The sequence below is a fragment of the Crotalus tigris genome, unplaced genomic scaffold, assembly GCF_016545835.1.
Source record: "Crotalus tigris isolate CLP2741 ecotype Arizona unplaced genomic scaffold, ASM1654583v1 scf7180000018484.1034840, whole genome shotgun sequence".
NCBI lineage: Eukaryota > Metazoa > Chordata > Lepidosauria > Squamata > Viperidae > Crotalus > Crotalus tigris.
Window position 1 is genome coordinate 18,189 of NW_024097032.1, and position 21,857 is coordinate 40,045.

A 21,857-nucleotide genomic window follows, 5' to 3' on the forward strand; every position below is an offset into this window, starting at 1 on the left:
GCCAGCATGGTGAATTAGCATTTACTAGATGGTTCTTAAATGATACTTGGAGGACTGAAATAAATTACAGGTATAAATTACAATTAGGACCAGAGTTTCTATTCCTAAGCAAGGTGGTGTTATGTGAGTATCTTATTTTACAACCTTTTTTGATTTGATTGTTAAGCAAATCACTGCAGTCATTAAGCAAATCCAGCTTCCCCCAGGGATTTTGCTTGTCAGAAGCTGATCGGGAATGATGATCACATGAATGGGATACTGCAATTGTCATAAATACATGCCGGTTGCCAAGCATCTGAATTTTGAGTAAGTGACCATAGGGATGTTGCAACAGTTGTAAGTGCAAGGACCGGTTGTAAGTCATTTTTTTCAGCACCGTTGTAACTTCGAACAGTCACTCAACAAATGGTTGTAAATCAAGGACCATCTATACCTGACCCATGGACATACATATGGACGAAATAAAAAATGAATATAGGGATGTAAATTTGGAGGGGCTCAGAACTTCTTTTCTACAGTAGTTTGGTACCTTTTCTGAACAGACTTACCATACTGTTTATTCTTATACATTAATCCTAATGTGCAGGAATTGAGATTATAAGCAACAAATATAATTTCTATGAGGTAATCCCATGATTGCTTAGTAAAAGGCAAGCTAAGGCTGGCCAAGGGTTAAGGCTCAGGCTAAGGGCAGCTCCTGATTGGGAGAGCAACTGCTGAGCTCATAGATTACATGTGATCTCCAAATCTTTTGCAGCCCGAAACTCCACTGGTCATGAAGCACTAAAATTTGGCAATAAATTGTCAAATAATGGCAGCATGGATAAATAGCTCATCTGATAAGTTTTGGATAAGCAGAAACATTCCATTCCCTTCTTCCTAGAAAAGAATATGCACAAATAATTCTGCTTCTGACTGTATAGTGACCACATAAAATAATGACCTGCACTTAGTTATGCTGGGGAGAGGGGGAGAAATAGTGGGATTCTCAGAAATCAAAAAGTTGCCTATTTGTAATTTCTTTGTTCTGATTCCCTATAGTAGGGGTAGGCAACCCAAAACACTCAAAGAGCCACTTGGACCCATTTCCCACCAAAAACAAAACACCAGGAGCCGCAAAACCCTTTTGATATCTGAAATGAAGATAACACTGCCTATATCCTTTTTTACCTTTATTATAGGTGTGTGTGTGTATGGATATATATATATATATATATATATATATATATATATATATATATATATATATACACACACACACACACACACACACACACACATACATATATACACACACACACACACATTAAAATAAAAGTAAAAATATGACTCTTGGGAATATCCATACTATTAAAACAATGATCACCAAGAGAATGCTTTAAGAGAATAAAATTACATACACACACAGGTAAAAAAAGGATATATGCAGTGTTATCTTCATTTTAGATGTCAAAAGGGTCTCTCTCTCTCTCTCTGTCTCTCTCTCTCTCCTCCCCCTCTCTATCTGCCCTTGGTCTGCCACTCCTCTTCCCCCACTGTCTTTTTCTCTCTCTCTCTCTTCTCTCTCTCTCTTTCCTCTCTCTCTCTCTCTCTCTCTCTCTCTCCCTCCCTCCCTCTCTTTCTTTCTCTCTCTTTCTCCCTCCCTCCTATCTGCTGCTCACCTGGCAAGCTTCAAGCTGTTGTCCAACAAGCTCAGGGGTAAGCAACCTCGTCTCTTTTATGACTCATGGACTTCAACTCCCAGAATTCCTGAGTCAGCCTAGCTGGGCTAGCTAGCTCTCTCCTACCCTTCCTGCTTCCTGCTTCCTGCAGAGACGCAGGAAAGGGAGGGGCTCCTCCCAGTAAGCTTTTCAGCTCCTTGGAGAACACTGTGAGTGCACTCTCTTTTACACATACACACACACAAAAAAAAAACACAAACACAGAGAGAGAGAGAGAGAGAGAGAGAGAGAGAGAGAGAGAGAGAAAAGCGCAATTGCCTCTCTCTGTCTCTGTCTCTCTCTGCAAAGGCAGAGGAGGCTGGGAGCCACAGGGGAAGGCTCAAAGAGCCGCATGCGGCTCCGGAGCCGCAGGTTGCCGATCTGTGCCCTATAGAATTCTCTCCCAGGCAAGGGAAGATTGGTCCCATCTGTTTATTTTTTTACAAGATAGATATATACAATATATATATATTCTTTTAGCTCACAGTTCTTGTTATTAATATACATGCTATATAATAGTAGTTAAGTTGCATTTATGTTCTGGATTTGACTTATTTCAACTGATTTACTCTTAGGTTTGCTTAAACATTGATTTGTTGTTTTATGGATGTGTTGTTGATTTGTATGATTTATTTGGTTACATAATCTCTTTTCCTTTTGTGTGGTAAATTATATCAATTCTTTCAGAAGAAACAATGATCCATAATATATATGAATGAATAAATAAATACCTTGGCAAAGATGGAGTTTTAATAGATGGCTAAGAAATATAGTCGGTATATAAACACATAAATGGAAACATCTAAATCTAGTTAAAATGTTGCAACTTGATGCACAGAACTGTATCTACTTATTTTCCCACTGTGCAAGTAAGCGGACGAAAGCATATGACCCATCATTGGTAAGAACCTCTCATATTCTACTACAAATAAATATGAGAGCATATATATTCATAATAGTTCAACTAAGCATAAAACCATTGATTAGATGGATGCAAATTCAAATGCTTTGCAAAATAGAAATGTCAGGTTGCAATTTGCTATATTCTCTTGACATAATTCGTTAAGTTTTCCCCCTCAACTATTACATTCTGCAAAAGTTGAAAGAGAGTATTGCATCTTTTAAAAGAAGAGTGACAATGCAAACACCTCCCTTTCATATTTTATGTTTTTCTCGCCTCTCTCTATATTTAAAGATCAGTCACTTTGTAAAGAACCAGTAATCTCATGGTCTATATTTGCAAGTTAAGGGCCATCTGTCTTCTGTGAGATTCCTTCAAGTCAATCCATAATTACGTTGAGATATGGTACTATCTGGATACAGACCTGTCAATCATAGAGTAACTCAGTGGAGCTGGCTAGTAGAATCATAAGAGTTATGCTAGCAGCTTTAAGCAACACAGGAACTTGATAGTGATTTATTATTACTGTTTAATTATAGTTTAATATAAATTCATCTTTTATAGACAGAACACATTAGTGTTAGGCTAAATGGGTGCATAACTCTTAAAAATTGATGGGATTCTACTAGCCAGCTCCACTGAGTTACTGGATAAACTTTTTATAAACTATTCTGTGGTCAAGTGTACTAAGAATAAGAGGGCAGCAGTAAACAGGGCAATGAAGCCAATGTACTGTGTTATATATGTCCTTATTGTGTTCTCTTCCACAAATTTTGAAGAACCGCCTGTGGGGAGGTCATACCCCTGATTTCTAACAATGGTCTCAGAACTCTGGAGACCTCAAAAAAGAGGGGAGATTTGGGATACTAAAGATTACAAATCACTGCTTTGCTCATCCCATTTTGCTTTCAAGATAATGGAGAAGACTTTCTAAGAAATTTCCATAAATAAGGCTTCTAGTAGAATTTCAGAGCTGTCAGTTATTTTCATTGTGAATATATTCAGCTATTAGTTATATAACTTAAATTAGGAATGTACTTTTCTTAAGGAGAAAGAGGAACAATTTTTTCCCCTTTTGTTCTTATATTAAAGTCATTTGTATAACAACAATGTTGGGCAAAGAACAGTCTGAAAATTGGCCCTGTTTTATTGTAATCTAAGATGAGCTAAGAAGAACATGCCATTTTATGCTAATGCATTCTTTTCTATAATAACATCACAACTAAAATGAGATAATTTGATCACAGCAAAAGAAATTTCTTGAAGGATTTCTAAGTTTGGCTAATACTTCTTACTTTGCAGAATAAAGGTTTCTTTTTAATATTGAAGAGAGCTTAAAATGATACTTTACAAATGATAGCTGAAATGAGAAGAAATATACATTAAACATTCAGCAGTCTGAATATGCTTGCTCAGTGCATTATAACAATCCAAAATGAGCACATGAGTATTTGAAATCCAGGTCCAAGATTTGTTATAAAATTAAACTTACAAATTGCACTCATGTTCTGAATGATGTGACAATTTTTTGAAACCACTTCCAAAGAGCAATCAAACATCATCTTCTTTGCAAATTTAGCCTGGATTACTTAATACTGGCTACCAGGCACTTTCTCTCCATAATTATAATTAAGGGTTTTTGGAAGAGCTAAGTTTTTCTGTGCAATAGTAATGTTCCTGGTGTGCACAATCCTTTCGCTACAGGAAAATTTCTGAGGACAAAGTTATTGTACTTTGGACAATATCACTACAGTATTCTCCAAAAGAGGGATGGAATTACTGAGATTCTGTAGCTTTGAACTATTTAATAGTTTCACTGACAACTAGAAATTCACCTGTGTGAATTTTTTTAGCACGAAAACCATGCAGAGCCTTGGAAAAACCATGAATTCAATGTGCAGGAATGGATATGACCATATGAAGCACTTCTTTTTGAATAATTAAAGCAGTTATTCCCCTGGAGGTTGTAGATCTGTAGATGTATCTTGGGCTGAATTCCTTGCTTTTCTTCTCTCTCAGAAGAGAAACCCCTCAGGAGAGCATAATGTTAGTGCCAAAAATAGAATACAGAGCTCAAGGATAAATATTCTGCAGGCATGCAGTACGTGGTCCCAGAATCTGTCAGTTGGAGTAATACCTCAGTACCCCAGAGGTTAACTGAGCTTTTAATTCCTGCTGACGTCATTCAAAGTCTTTTTGTTCCTATCAGGGTATCCCTGACAGCCTTTTGGGAGAATAAAAAGAGCCTCCTCAGGCAGCAATTATAGAAGTGTCTTTAACACCACCATTGCCCTCAGCTTTGGAGAATGGCCTTGTGTTGTCAGTGATGAAATAAACCAACATACCCCTTTGGTTATTAAATCTGGTATGTCATTCGTGCATTATACAACATCCACTGTCACATCTAGTTTGGCTCTTAGAAGCTTGCACAATGGCATGGCAATGAAGGAGAAACATTGGTGAATCTCATTACTAGTTCTGTCATGAATAATATAGGCTATATACTTCTGACAAGTCATGCAGCACTACTGAATGCCACAATGACATTAGAGCACGATGTCTAGTTTCCCTGGTACTGTACAAAAGTGGAGTAGTTCTAGTGTCCAGAAAATTGTAGTCTTGAAGAAAAAAAAACATAGAACTTCCAATAAATCAGTAAGAACAATTGTTTTAGAAATGATTCTGCAGTCATAAGAAGCTATTCGTGTAATATTTTGAAGTCTCTGCACAGAAAAGATATCAAAACTCTTAAATCAGTTATGAAAATGAAACAGTTTGTTATTCACTGTGTCATTAGCTTCTAAATGCTTTCACAATTCTTTGTTCTAAATTTTTTAGCAGGAATGGATGAATCAGTAGCAAGGGATGTCATGATACTATTTGGCTACATCTTAGGAACAGATAATTGGATAGCTAATAGAAAATTTAGAATTGCCTTACTCTGAGATCAGATTTCTATTCCACCATCATCAGTAGCGATGGGCAGCATCTTTCTAGGATGTCAGGGAGGAGTTTTTCCTCCTGGAAAATGGCAGGAATTTGAGATTTTGTGCTCACGTAACATATACCTTGCCATGGTTGCTTGCAGGGGTGGCCAGAATGAGGTAGATGACAAAACAACTATCATGGCCATACAATACAAGTTCTGTCCTTCTTATACAGATGTGTTAGCACTGCAAACATATGCAAGGGATGTTGCTTTCATCACAACATGATGCTTGTTTTGTCATTCTGAGGTATGTGAAAGAAACAAAAAAAGATCAAAGTACAAATCCAAAAAACAAATCAATGCTTATTTAAAGGTTAACTAGATCAGGGCTAAGAGATTTGGGTGGTGGAAATAAAAGGAACCACTAAAATGACAGGAAAGAATTAAGAACCTCTATTTCTTTGCCATTTAGTGGTTGTCCAGATTTTTACCACCCCAGAGCTGGTAATTCTAAATGAAATAATAGAGAGCTAGGTTGGTGCAGTGATTAAGGCCAGAAACCTGGTGACATGGAGTTCTAGTCCCTTCTTAGGCACAAAGCCAATTGGGTGACCTTGGGCCAGATGCTTTCTCTCCTAGGAAGGAGACAACAGCAAATCACATCCAAAAACTTTACGAAGAAAATTGTAGTCACCAGATGTCAACACTGACTTGAAGGCATAAAAGAGCCCCCACCCTAAGACATAAGTTGGAATTAGATATTAAAATGTGGGCTTTTTTTAAAAGAAAAAGAGGGAGTACTTAATTGGCATGCTTATATGTTCAAATTTTATTTTTTGTTTATAGGAATCAAATTCTATAAGAGACAGAGAGTATCTCAAGAAGGAGAACTTCTGAGATACCTTATGCAGCACACATTATCATGAAAAAAGTCTGTTTAATTATAGCCTTTTCCATGTTGTTATGCTTGGATATCACTCCCATCACATCACCCCAATCTGCAATAATAAAAATTATATGGTTGCATTTAAAATATCTACCTTTAAACGCATGCACCATGTTGAGAATAGCTATTTGGAGTACTTGTTATAAAGCTTTGCTTTAAAAAAAATTCAAATAAGTCAGCCAAGTCTGTCTTTAAAGGAAAAATTGGCACAGGAATTTTACAATAATACTAATTTAACTTGCTGAGCAAAAATTATCATGGTACATTGACAGCTTTGTAGCACTCTATTGTGCAGTGCAGACACAGTTTTTATAAGCTATAATTAATGTAAATGAGCTACATATTACTGACAGTGTTAATGAAATGTACATACATTTTGTATTATGCTTATGGTATAACTCAATATGAGAGTTTTAGTTGGGCTAATTGAACAGCCTATTAATGTTAGAATAAACAGTTTAGTTTATGTTGGATACCACTAAAGAAGCATCAATGAGGCAGATCATCAGGAAAACATAAGATTCATGTTGAGCATTATTTCTTGATGTGTTTTTCTGGGAAACTGTTTTTGGAAGTGTTCCCAACAACGGAATACTTACTCCAATAAAAGTGGAATGATTTCACCATATAAAAAACAGTCATAAAAGCATTTTTCAAATTCTCTTCACTAAAATTATTTTATTTTTCCAGCAACCAAAATAGCTCAGGTGAACTAGATTCATACTGAAGGAGTGGATCAGGTGAATCCATGTCCTGGGAACAGTGACTCATGCCCTTATCATAAAGCAGTGCTTAATGTGGTGTGCTTTACTTGGGGCTGTCATGAAGACCACTTGGAAACTAAAATTGGTCCACCCAGTTCCTGGCCAGTGACAGCTGCTACAGTCACATCACAACACTTTTGTACATGTTTCTAATAAGTTCAACAGAATAACAAAATTGGGAGGGACCTTGGAGTTCTTCTAGTTCAACCCCCTGCTCAAGCAAGAAACCCTATACCATTTCAGACAAATGGTTGTCCAATCTTTTCTTAAGAACCTCCAGCATTGGAGCACCCACAACTTCTGGAGTCAGGTTGTTCCATGGATTAATTGTTCTAATTGTCAAGAAATTTCTCCTTAGTTCTAGATTGATTCTCTCCTTGATTAGTTTCCATCCATTGCTTCTTGTTCTGCCTTCAGATGCTTTGAAGAATAGGTTGGGCCCCTCTTCTTTGTAGCAGCTCCTTAGATATTGGAACACTGCTGTCATGTCACTGCTAGTCTTTCTTTTCATTAAAGATTTCATTAAAGTTTCTGATTGCAATTAAAAGTTCTGGTTATCTCATAAATCCCTATATAAATGACTCCTACCACCTTTTTTTTCAGGCAGTTCTTTATTACTTGGCAATAATGAAGCTATCTGGTATGATGTCTGTGGCAGGGCAAGCTCATCTAAAGCTCATATAACTGTTCTTGAATGCAAGCATGTCCGTGCCTAGTAACCTCACTTCATAGGCAGTGATAACAAAAATGTTATCTGTCTAAATATACAATTGTGCAAATAATTGGAAGAAGCTTCTGAAGCAGCTATATGAACTTTCCAAAGGATGGACTCCTTTAATCATCTAAAGCAGGCATGTCAAACTGCCAGCCCACAGGCCAGATGCATCATGCCAAAACAGTGCCCACCCCATTGCCGGCAATGGGGAAAAAGTTCCGATACGTTGCGCGACATCACGTGATGTCATGAGTTTGATATGCCTAATCTAGAGTCAAAATGATGTACTATAGTGGTGCTTCATGTCTTTGGAATAAAAATTATTTTTGATGCATTAATTTAATAATTGCAATGAAATGCCATTAATATTATAGACTCACAATGGGACAAAACAAAGTCTTACATATTGCTTTTTTTAAAAAGCAGGCTTCAACTACTGAGACAGAAATTGGACCTATGAGATTGACACAAGATCCTATTCAGGTAGGACTTCTCTTATTTGACAATAAAAAATCTAACTGTCTTACTTTACCAATAAATATTAAGTGCTACATTTCCAAAAAAAAAAAAAAGTTTTGTAGGGAACTTCTTTACTTTGAATCAAACAGAATCCTTTAAAGATACTTGGGAGGTATTTCCTGAAAGTTGAAGGAAGTCTACTGATAGATAGTCTAGATGTAGCATAATTATATTCACTGAACTGAAAGGAGGAGGTACTGGCATATTATCTTCTGGACCAATGATGACATTAATAGAAGTGAAATGGACATAGTTAAGAATAGAAACTTTACAGATATATTCATAAGCCCATGCACATCCCTTCAACAATATAAAGCTTATGTATTTAAAAGCAAAAATAACATTCAAATATGTACACATGTTTAAAACAGTTTTTTATTTCTTGCTTTTGAAAAGTGAATGTGTCCCTGGGGGCTCTGAGGATATGTAGGTCTTTGTTTGTATGTAGATCTTTGGTTATTTGGGTTTTCTCCCATGTCAAATTGGAAATGTCTTGGCGACATTTCGATGAAGTTCCATTTGTCATCTTCAGACTGGTGTTAGAAAATCAAGGAGTATATGAAATCCCATGCACCGCTTGTCCCACCACATACATCGGACAAACCAACAGAAGAATAAGTGCACGCATTGAAGAACATAAGAACTCAGTCAAAAAAGAGGAACCAACTTCTTCCCTGGTCCAACACCTTAAAGCCACAGGACATGAAATTGACTTTAAAAAGACCAGAACTATCACCAGAACTGAACACTTTAATAACAGAATAATCAGAGAAGCCATTGAGATAGAAAAACGCCTACATAGCATGACTAAACGAGATGATACCTCCCACCTACCAGCCATTTGGAAACTCGCCCTTATTGACAAATGAGTCCCTAACACAAAGAATGACACCAGACCCACACTCATGAAAACCACACAAGATGTCACCACCATACATCCACGCAAAAAGCAAACCCAAACCCACACCGATGATAAGTCACGACCACAAACCAGAAGCCAGACCACAGCTGCATCATTAGCCACTTTAAACCTCTCCAATCCATACATGAAGCAAACTGACACCCACCATGAAGATGAGGCACGACCACGAATGCGAAGCCAAACAACAGCAATGCAGCTCACCATCTAAAATCCCTCTGCAACTCAGACTAAACTGAGCACAACAAACCCCCCACCCAAACAGAACACTCTCCCATCCAATCAGAGCACAGCCAACCCCCCATCCAATCAGAGCACAGCCAAACCCCTAATCAATCAGAACACACCTCCACCCAATCAGAACACAGCCAAGCTCCCATCCATCAGTTTATACCCCCACTAGCAGTTAAAAGAAACAGCTACAATCACACATTGCTCCTAGAAACAAGAAGCCAAAAACACCAGCCTGAATATGACGAATGGGACTTCATCGAAACGTCGCCAAGACACTTCCAATTTGACGTAGGAGAAAACCCGAATAATCAAAGACATACATATATATATGTATATATGTATACTTGTTTTCTGAGGTTTTCGCGGGTATTTGTATATATGTATATATGTATGTAGGTCTTTGGTTATTCAGGTTTTCTCCCACGTCAAATTGGAAGTGTCTTGGCGACGTTTCGACGAAGTCTCATTCGTCATCTTCAGGCTGGTGCTTTCAGCTTTGTGCTTCTAGGAGCAATGTGTGGTTGTAGCTGTTTCCTCCTTTTAACTACCCATGGGGGTATGAACTGATTGGATGAGAGCTTGGCTGTGTTCTTATTGGATGGAGGTGTGTTCTGATTGGTTAGGAGCTTGGCTGTGCTCTGATTGGCTGGGGGGTTGGCTGTGTTCTGATTGGCTGGGGGAGTGTTCTGTTTGGGTGGGGGCTTTGTTGTGCTCAGGTTAGTCTGAGTTGCCGGGGGGTTTAAAATGGTGAGCTGCATTGCTAATTTTTGGCTTCGCGTTCGTGGTCGTGCCTCATCTTCATGGTGGGTGTCAGTTTGCTTCATGTATGGATTGGAGGGGTTTAAAGTGGCTAATGATGCAGCTGTGGTCTGGCTTCTGGTTTGTGTATATATATGTATATATATATATACATATGTATATATGTATAAATGGAATGAATAAAGCGCGTTCACCAGGAGAGTTTAAAGTTAAAATACTTTAATTAAAGTATTTTACTATATTAAAAGGTTGCCAAGCTTTCGTTGGGAACACTCCCCAACATCTTCAGGGCTGAGAGACCGTTTCTAACAAGGTGGTTTAAACGGGTTCCATAGACGTCTGCGCTTGGTTCCTAGACCGTGCCAGCATTCCCTGCTGAACAGCTGATAGGTGGGAGGGGGAATTGGAGTAAAGATTTCTTCTGTCGTTCTCTCGAGCACTTGTGTTCACATCTCCGTCGATCTCAGGGGGTATTGTTAGAGCTATGTTCTGCCCTCTCCTGGCAGCACTGGCTCTCATTGCAGCGGGGGGATTTAGTTTGATGTCATTGTGTATCCTACCATGGAGGCGGGGCTTCATCGGCTGCAATTTAACATCTTTCCTCTGCTGCGTGTTCCCGTATTTATCTTTGCTCGCATGTACAAGCATCAACTGGATGTGGTATTTTTCAATGTTTGAATCATCCTCTTCCATCATGGTGTCCTCCATGCTCATCTCCCCTCGTAGGTCAATATTCAAGTTAAATCCCCCCCATTTCTGTGAGCAAAAGTCTGTTGGTATTTGGGCAGATTCCTTGCTCATGTTACTTTCCCTTTTATCAAGCGAACGGGTCGTCATCACATGTTTTTTCTCCCCTCTCTGTATGGGATATTCACTTTTATTATTATTATGGGTAGTGCTAAATTTAGTGGTTCTATCCTCAAATTTCTTAAGCGCTCCAAGGTCATTATTGTTGTTTTCTCCAATTAAAGGGGGTGTGGTTTCCCCTTGATGTTGTTGGGAGGTTTTTGGGTAGTCTATATCAGATTGTTTCTGGTGGGGAGGAGGTGTAGCTCCTGGTTTAGAACGTTGTGGATGTTGATTGTAAGGTTTGTGATATAAAGGATGATGGTTTGAGTTCCATTTTCGTAGCGCTTGTTGTGCTGGGTGCAAGTCAATGTGACGATTGATTGAGTTGTTATTCGAGAACCAGGCTTCTTTTAGCAGCCAACCTCCTTATCGTGGCTACGATAAGGGTGTTATTGAAGTCAAACTGATGGCCTTGTTGTGCCATATGCATCCAAAGTTGTGAGTGTGGTTCGCCTCGTTTTATGGCCAGTTTGTGTTCGTGGAGGCGAGTTTTTAAGCATTTGGCTGTTTCTCCCACATAGTTGCCTTCGCAGTTTTTGCAGTTGATCTTATAAACAATAGCAGATTTCTCCATGGTAGGTAGGAGGTCCTTTGGACGCATAATTTTGATCGTAGGGTTTGATTAGGTTTGTGAGCTACTTCTATACCATGGGGTGCTAGTAGTCTGGCTGTGGCCTCTGAGATGTTACTTATGTATGGGAGGGAGATGTGTGTTTTTTGTAGGGGGGAATCCCTTCTTCGTTGGGTGGTCTGGTGCTGGAAAGTTGTACAATGTCGTTTGATAAATTTTAATGGATAACCGTTACATATGCACGTACGGAAGAGGTGTCTCCTCTCTTCTTTCTTATATTCATCCGTGCTGCAGTGGGAGTCAACGCGTTTAAATAACGTTTTAATGCAGCTGATTTTATGGGAAACAGGATGATTACTCTGGTAATGGAGGATTCTATCCGTGTGGGTTGGTTTACGGAATACCTTCGTATGTAGGTATCCATCTGGTTGACGGTGGATGGAAACATCTAAGAAGGCAAGAGAATTGTGTCTTTCTTCCTCTACAGTAAACCTTATGTCAGAGTATATATGTATATATGTATATATACTAAAGATTACTGGGTAAACTGTACAGTGAAAGAAATGACTTTAATTGTATTTTTATTTTATTTTTGTCATAGACCAAAATTTTTGTTTTAAATGCATAGTAATTTTAAACAATTTTCTGTATTTTATAGGTATTGCTAATCTTTGCAAAAGAAGACAAACAGAGTGATGGATTCTGGTGGGCTTGTAATAAAGCTGGGTATAGGTGTAACATTGCTCGGACACCAGAATCAGCATTTGAATGCTTTCTTGATAAACATCATGAAATAATTGTCATAGATTATCGAAACTCCAGACACTTTGATGCAGAAGCCATCTGTAGGTAATTACTTATTCTTGTATTTCATATGATCCCGGCAGTGTAGGAAAATACTATTATGCAATTTCTATATTCACTTCCTAACTTCAGTGGCAAAAATTGTTTCTGGACAATTGAGCAGGATTGTCATATGATGAGATGTTCTTTCATATGAAATCAGTGTGTGAAATCTCTGGAATATAAAAAGTTAGATTTTAAGGAGAAGGATTTATCAATTCTCTGGGGCATTCGTGAGAAAGAGGTTTAAAAAAATCAAGGTGATAGCTGTAATTACACAATTAAAATGCTGCGCCCTTTTTACATGTGTCACATGTGCAACATATATGAAGAAGCAGCAGGGCTTTGATCATGGAGTCATAGCAATTTTCCACTCTGTGAAGATCCTAGGAAGATGTTTTCATATGCCAGAATCCTATGAAACTATGGCATTTCTTCCTTGTTCTTTTTCCAATGACAAGCATACAGTGGAATAAAAGACATGCCTGAGAGATGGCTCTCTATAAAACAAAAATAAGATCAGGAGTCCTGCTGAGAAAGTAAAGATTATGATGACTAAACTGGGTTGCTCTGACCACTTTTAGTGATGGTTGGGTCAGATGAATTTATATTGCAGATAGTTACACAGCAATGTAGTCAATGATCTGATCCTCCAAAATCCATCCATTAAGGCATTTATGAAATTTGATTCCTATATAAACAACAGAAGTACATTTTATTGATGATCTCTGAGCAGTTGGATGAAACATATGCAAATACAACAAAAATAAGATAAAAAATTAAACCTGAGAGTAAAATCAAATAATTCACTTATGGGGAGAGAGAAAAATTGCACTAATCTGTTGATAAAAGATAAAGAGATTCAGGTTTTTATCTCTGGACCCTGGATTGCGGCACATGTTATTTATAGCACTGGCATCATTAGTAATCTGAATAGTTTCAAATATTTGGTAGTTATTCTGCTATGCTATGGCAAATCCAACAGTGTATTTTCATGACTGCTAAACACAATTTGTCTGTGAAATATGTAATATTGATCTGACAATGGGATAGGAGGAATGAGATCTATATTTCATTGTCTATGCCAGAAAAGTCTTTTAGAAGGGGCATGTTTAATATGGTTCATACATCTCTGTAAAAACTGCAAAATAATAAGACAGGGCCTACATCCTCTGTTGCATGAGAACCATAGTGGCAAAAAAGTTCAAAACAGTGGATCTTATAATATTTAATAGCTGAAGATAATGTGTCAAATCTGGCTAGGAAAAATGCTTTGTGAGTCTGATTGGCAACAGTCAGCTGGACTGGCATAAAGGAGCATAATTAAAGATTTTTCCAGATTCTAATTTAGAAACTAAGTTCTGAAGTATACACAAACATGTAATTTGTTGTTCCACTTCATATACTGCAAAAGAGACAATAGATGTTTTGCTTTAACACTGTATCTAAGCTCTATCTAAAACTTGTATCTTCAGCATTAAACACATGTGTAAAAAATCTTGAGCCTCAAGCTTTTCAGGGTACAGCAGAAGAATGATGAAAATGAGGCTGATATTGCTTTTCTTGGGAAAAGACACGTGGTCCCATATTCAGGATCTTGTCACAAAAAAGTCACTGTTTTGTTATTATAAGCTGAGTGGGATAAATGAATAATCAGTCAGTATGAGCTGTTGTAGAACCTTGTTCTTGCCAGATTTTTAGAAACCAAAACTGCTATGATAGGCTTTGAACAACCAATATTCCTTCTCTGACTGCTGACCACCATCCATATGGTCCATATAATGTCACAGTTCAATTACTTCTGAGATAATATCCTTCTAAAGTTCTAATAAGGGAGAGTTTCAGCCAATATCATTTATTTAGAATTCAAAATGTAAGTTTAATAGGGACTCTCTTCTTATTAGCCTGTATAACTGCAGACATGCTTTTAGTATATTGGTTCTATGTGATCCCATGTTGCTTGTCAAGAATTTGTTTCAGTTTAGCAGAAAATTTATTGTTTCATCTTGCTTTTTTTTTTTAGCAACTTAGGTCTGGCCTTTCATAAAATAGAACAATGAGACACTGTGGAGAGAGAGAGAGAGAGAGAGAGAGAGAGAGAGAGAGAGAGAGAGAGATTCAAATAATTATGCATCCCATCTTAATATGTAGTTGGTAAATTTTTGTTAATAAAATTGTTTAATCAAATATGGCCTGAACTTTCTTCATTCCAGGTCAATTCGTGCTACAAAACCTGCTGAACATACTGTGATAATAGCTGTTACCTTACAAATGTAAGTATTTGGGGATGTATGCTTATTTATATACTTTTTTTAATGGTTATAGTTATATAGTGAATAAAGTATCTTTGCATCCAACTTCATGATACTGTGGACTAACGTGTAGCGTTTTGTGATTGATTCAAGCTCCCATTTTCACAAAAGACAGTTTTAGTAGAACATTATAATAAAAAGCTATATTGAAAGGAATAAGTAGCAGTTTGTCATGAACATCTTAGTAAATGTCAGAGGCTCAGCTGAGGCCTCACAGCTGCATACAACTCTGTAAAACCTGTGGTGTCCACTGAAGACCACCAAATATTGCAATGGTTAATGAGACAGAAGGAGCTATAGCTCTCAAATATAATTACATTGATTTTAATTAAATGTAAACGTAATAAAACCTAGCTTTGTTCTAGCCAAAGGTACTACTTTCTGGACTTCCATTCTCGATGTGTCATTGAAATTCAAATTTTTTTCTTAGCCTAGAAAATGATCAGCACCATCAGAAGATTCTTTTAACATATAAAACATTACATGATTGAAATTTCATTCAGAAACAAGTAGGACATGCCATGATTGCTCCTGGAAGGAGACTTGCACGTGAACTGAGATCAAAGCAAATGAAGCTCAAGCTCACTCTTGCAGCAAAGTTTCTCACAGTGGTTCTAAGTGATGAGTTCAAATCTTTTAGCAATACCAATAGGACTTAGACTTATATACCGCTTCACAGTGCTTTACAGCCCTCTCTAAGCGGTTCACAAAGTCAGCCTATTGCCCCCAACAATCTGGGTCCTCATTTTACTGACCCTGGAGGATGAAAGGCTAAGTCAACCTTGAGCCGGTGAGATTCAAACTGCCGAACTGCTGGCAGCCGGGAGTCAGCAGAAGTAGCCTGCAGTACCACATTCTAACCACTGCGCCACGAAGTTTTACCATCAAACACCATGCAAACTACAGCTTCGCTTGAATTTTTCAGCAACACATAAAAAGACCAAATTCTATAAAATTCATAATAGTTGGGAAACTGAAAGAACAATAGTAAATATATCCATCATGATTTATTATTTGTGAGTTCAACATGACTGTTTCTTTGGCAATAAGGAATGGTGTCTCTCCATATCCTCATGTTTTTTCCTGAGGCCTCCAGAGCTTTCAGAATGATCTTTGCAAAATTTGGCAGCAAATGTAGAGTTTTTCATGTGACTTTAAAACAAAAAACAAAAACAAAGGCCTGACACACCTATTCTGAATTTTTTTTAAATATCAAGGAAAGAAAAAACAAGCATTTCAATCTTGTTCTCTCTGATGATGTTACTACAGTTCTGTTATTCCTTCTGTAGTCCATAGAGACCTTAACCTCCCCGAATACAGCCACAAAAAGAGGATTTTTCAGTCTCTTGAACGATTGATTCTGTGCCATCAGGTTGGTGCCAACTCTTAACAACCATATACATTGACTCTATTGACTGATAATATATTTTGTATTTCTGTAGATCTGCAGGTCAGGAAGAAGCTTCTGTTCTCCCACTTCTCCGTTCAGGATTTAATAGGGTATGTTACATTTATTGTAGATTGCTTAGGCTATAAACAATTGATTTATCAAACTTCATGTCAACATAACACTCATGTTGCCATGCAAGCATTTGTTGCATGTGACAACTGTGGCTCCTTCAGCTCCTCCACATTTTAGTTCATAAATAAACAGCTAAGTTATAGACGTATTATTGCTGGCTAGATATAAGGAGGTGAAAAGATACCGACAAATACATTTCTACAAGCCTGGGCATGATTTCCTGTAAAAGAAACCAAGAAAAGGATGTTCAGTTTGAAAATAAGGTTCTCTAAAGGGATCACATAAATCATCTATAACTGCCTCACACTGTATATTTGCTGGTGCAGCACAGCCACTGACTGCTGATTGGAAAAGAAACCAAGGAATTGGTTGGCATGTTGCCTTCACAGTCACTATGTAAAGAGAAAACAAGGCTGGGTGGTGGGTTAGGAGGGAGGATCATATCTTTCCTAGCAGCTTGTTGGACTATGTAAAAGAGGCAGATTTCAGAATTGTTTTTTTTAAAAAAAATATTTTTAAAAAATATGCCACATGGGGAATCATTGACTTAGGATTACAGCTTCTGTTACTAAACAAGACGGTTATTAAGTGACTTATGTCCAGTTTTATTACCTTTTTGCCATGGTTATTAAATGAATCACTGCTGTTTTAAGTGAATCACATGGTCATTAAGCAAATCTGGCTTGACTTAGCTTGTTAGAACATTGCTGGGAGGGTTGCAAATGGCAATGACATGTCCCTAGGATGCTGCCACCATCATAAATACGTGCTAGTTGCTAAGCATCCAAATTTTGATCATGTGACCTTGGGGATGCTGCAACAGTTGTAAATGTGAGAGGACCAATCATAAGTCACTTTTTTATCAGTGTTGTAACTTGGAATAGTAACTAAACTAATGGTTGTAAGTTGAGGATTACCGCTAAATAATTTAAACCTCAGATTTCTTGCTCAATTTCATTCTTGAAGATGTATTATTTTACTTAGTTCTCTGTTTTTGGAACATCTTGATAGGTGAGGTTTGTTCCATTAAGCCTACATTCTGTTGTTTTTTTTCTGAAACAACAAAGCTTTAGTTAGCCTTTATGTAATTGATGTTACTTTTAAAAATCAGCCTCTGTTCTAATTTTTTAGTTCCATCTTTTTAGCATGCCTCCTTGCTATATGTATCTTCCTGTTTTTGTAGTATGCCATATGGTCCTGCAAAAATATTGGATTTATTGGCTCCATATGATGTAATCTAAAACTATAATTACTGATATATTTGTTGACCTCTCCCCTCACATACTTATGTGTACAAACTACTCTGATGAGACTTATGATTACATACACCACTATTTTTCTCTCTAAATTGGTTTGTTTTTGTTTTTGTTTTGAGAATGCTTTGGCAGGAAACATTCTCTCCAGCCATTAGCCATCTTTATTCATCAGATACATTTATGAGCTATCTGGAAAAGAGCTGATATAGTGGAAGGGAAATAGAAAAGAGACTAAGACTTAGGAAATTTCCCAGTAAGATAAGAAGTAGTGAAGAAACTGCAGCTGGAAGGAAGATAAATTAAGAGAGAATCAGGAGGTATTATGAAGGCCTATAGGACAACCTTAGGGATAGAGAGAAGAAAAGAAAAGGAATTGTGATGGTGTGTGTGTGTACGTTGATTGACGGGCTTTTACTCTGAATGGGATCATTATAAATACTAAAACTCTGTAACCATAATGCTATGGTATAGAGGTAAACTCATATGAAATCAGGGGTAGACAACACATTATCTACCAGAATCCCAAATGACTCTAAGTAAAAAGTAAATAAAATTGACTTTTATTTCCTCAAAAAGGGAAACTGCCTGCTGTAAAAGAAAACCCCGATCTCTAGCATCCAATGCTTTTGGATTCCATGGGGGGGGGGGTCAATGTATTCAGTTAACTAAGATGTAGGGTGAAGAAACAATTGCAAACTGATATTTTGTGGCTGGCCATCCTACCTAACATTTGATGAAAATGTGTATAGGCTCTAACATTCTATGTCTGTCCACTAAACCCAAAAGGTTGCTTACCCCTGCTGAGAACCATCTCATCCTCCACTGGCATGAATCATATGTTCCCTACCAACTGAGATTTCTTTCTTATCTTTCTTGCATATTTTCACACTTGTCATCAGAGTAGCAACAATGATAACCAACTTGTACACTTGTCATCAGAATAGCAACAATGATAACCAACTTGTACACTTGTCATCAGAATAGCAACAATGATAACCAACTTGTTCAGACAAAGTCTCCTGCCATCATTAGCCTGTGCAGTATATTTCATAAGCTGCAGAAAAAAAGATAAGCATAACGAACAATGGACGTTAACATAATTATTGAATTATGCCTCAGTGATTAACCTGAACTGTTGTTTGTTTAAGGAGGAAAAAAACTGAGACTTCCTCCTTCCCTATCTGATAAATATCCTTCTTTCCATGTAAACATAATACTTTATAAGTAATGTTCATAACTATATAATAAATAGAAAAGTAAATTAAAAATATAATACTTATCAATTAATAAAACATATATTTAAATATTAAAATTATCCTTTCAAAACAGTATTTTTGTTATCTATCTAATCTGCAATCTGTATCAATATGAATTCACCTTTTTTCCATATGGTCAATAAATTAATAAATCTTCATCTTTTGCTTGAATGTGTTAGGTATAGTAGACACCAAAGACAGTGGTTTTATTTGTTCTTTCACTTATATTTACCAAGCTGATTTCTACAACATTATTAAATTCATTCATTTGGATTTCTAAGCAAAAATAGATACTGTTTAACCTACAACATAATGTTTTCTAATTTTACTTTTCAACAAATTGCATCGTTTGGTTGCTATATTTTAACAATCAGAATCATGCCATTAGATTTCTGTTACACCTAATAAAGCACATGAACTTCTGTATGGAGAATTCAAGCTCATCTTGTTTATTTCCCATACTCTGAATTTTAGATCAGAGTATGGGAAATAAACAAAATGAACTCAAACTCATAAAGGTTATGCACTGTATGGGCCAATGAACTTTATAGGTCAATGTTCTTTCTGACTTCTTCCACGAAATGGTTTTAAAAGCTTAGTTTCACAAACACTCCCACATTCTACAATATACAAATGTTCATCCAAGGTCCTTATTTCAGGGTTTTGTTTCAACCCTAATCAAGCTTTGAGTTTGTTCTGGCAAACACATATTTATTTGTCCTTATGAAATACAACCCATTTCATGCCAGCAACTCATCACCTGGATAACTCATGCCATATCCCAGAAAGAAAATATCTTCCATTGATACTATTTGCAGAGCTAATCTTTCAGTTGCAGTATTCTTATATCTATTTCCTCTCCTCTTTCACAGAGTGGAAGGATAGATGAGAATTTCACCTGACCTGCAGGATCTTGAGATTCTTTTCACGTATCATTTATCCACTTATATTTTAGGAAGGGAAATTGCTGATGGACTTGATAACTGGTGATTCTATATATAGTTAGACTGCATTCTCCTCTGTCTTTTGTTGCAATGTCTCTTTTCTTTGAACTAATAAAACCTTGCCCATTCTCATTAGGATGTCCTTTGGAGTGTACTGTACCTGTCAGTTTGGTGGCTAAAAGCATTTCAAATGCATCTCCTGAAGATTTTGGCATCTGTGCTAAGAGATACAGTCCTTCAGATAATCACGCATTGCAAGATGTACTGAGCATTTAAGGTTAACACAAATCCTGAAATTATGCCTGGAAAATAATTGCAGTCAGTGTAGGCTTTTCATCATGGGCATGGCTTACTTAGTATTGAGCATGGTTAGTAGCCTAACTGCCATAATTTTCAGCAGCCATTTTCCAGGCATATTTCAAGAGTATCTTTATCAAGAGCATATTACAATACTCCAGTTATGATGCCACAAAGGCACGAATAATTGTTGCAAATCCAACAGCTTCAAATCCTATTTATATAGAAATTATTTCTATTAATTATGATGTTGCTTACTTTTAAACAATACTGTTCCTGAGGTGCGGCTATCATTTGTGCATGCCTATTTTATTTTTTTATTAGATTTAAGTGCCGCCCCTCTCGTCGAAAGGGTAGAGTATTACATAGAGTGGTTGGTGGAGGTTACAGTTATGACATGAACATTGATATTTTTCAAGACAAAACAAAAATAAAGAATATGTGATATGCTTTTAATATTACATTTCTTTCATTGTGTGCCTTTGAAATTTCTTCAAAGGTTTGTATATTGACTCTGCAATTGTTTGTTCTTATTTAGGGCAAGTAACATCAGAAATAGCATTATTAATTGAGATTGCCATCAAAGTTATGTGCCCTCTTAAAAGAAGCCTTTTTTTCAGTTGTATATTGCTATAATAAGCAGTTTCACTGGCAAAATTCATTATCATCAATGGGTCCAAAATAGAATCTTGGTAATAACAGGAAACCATAATTATTTTGGCTATGGTTTTTTGTCTTTACTTTCCTTGTTATTACATAGGAATGCCAATGATATTTGAAGTTTCTTAAAACTATAGTTTTCATATACTACTGTATGCCTGAGATTAGCAATATAGCATTCTTTTATTTCATGCATTAATCAAAACAGTGCTTGTTTGAAGTTTCCTGTCAATTGAGTTGTGCCATGGATAAATATTCTGTATTAGTAAACATCCATGTTATGTGCTAGTTAGTAATTTCTATTAGGAAATCCTACTTTTGTCCAATTAAACTGTTATACCTTAGAGACAGTTTTGTATAAAAGTTAAGGTGCCAGGCTAGAAACTGGAACTTCATGAGTTCTAGTCCCATCTTAATCATGAAGCCAACTGAGTGACTTTGGTCCAGTCCCTCTTTCTCAACCCTAGGAAAGAGGCAGTGAAAAACCACTTCCAAAATCCTGCCAAGAAAACTGTAGGGACTTGTCCAGATAGTTGCAAGAAGAGAATTTGGAGGCACACATGCATACATTCGGCTTGCACTGGCAGCTTATTATTTTATAAGCAAAGAAAATGCATTTATACAATAATTTCAATTCAAGTTTCTAATACAGCAGAAACATTTGTTTTTCCTTGGTAATTATTATGTTCTTAAAAATCTTTATTAATATTTTGTACTATATTGAGAGAAGTTATACCCTCATATAGCTTTCTCAGTCTGATAATCACCTCACCCAAATAGAAGCATTACTTCTAGAACTGCAAGCCAGCATCAGAGATTGTAATTCTAAGAGTTGTAAAATCAATATATGTAGATAGTAACAGGATCCTGGCCTTTCTTTCTAAAGCATAAGGAGGGAACATGATGTCAATGGGCATTAAGGTGGTGTGACAAATTCAGGCACCAGCTTTTAGTGCAGAAA

General features: G+C 36.8%; 1 protein-coding gene across 3 annotated transcripts in view; it reads left to right on the forward strand.

Moving 5' to 3' along the window:
* The window catches only part of PDE8B (phosphodiesterase 8B), a 49,103-nt gene that overhangs the window by 4,402 nt on the left and 22,844 nt on the right, over positions 1–21,857 (forward strand). For 2 of the 3 annotated variants that reach the window (XM_039352804.1, XM_039352805.1), the window contains exons 2-5: positions 8,382–8,438; positions 12,465–12,655; positions 14,863–14,922; positions 16,404–16,461. In XM_039352804.1, coding sequence (XP_039208738.1) covers positions 8,382–8,438; positions 12,465–12,655; positions 14,863–14,922; positions 16,404–16,461 — 366 coding nt within the window. Of the gene's footprint in view, positions 1–8,378; positions 8,439–12,464; positions 12,656–14,862; positions 14,923–16,403; positions 16,462–21,857 lie in introns of all 3 variants that reach the window. The other variant, XM_039352803.1, reaches the window with a different exon arrangement.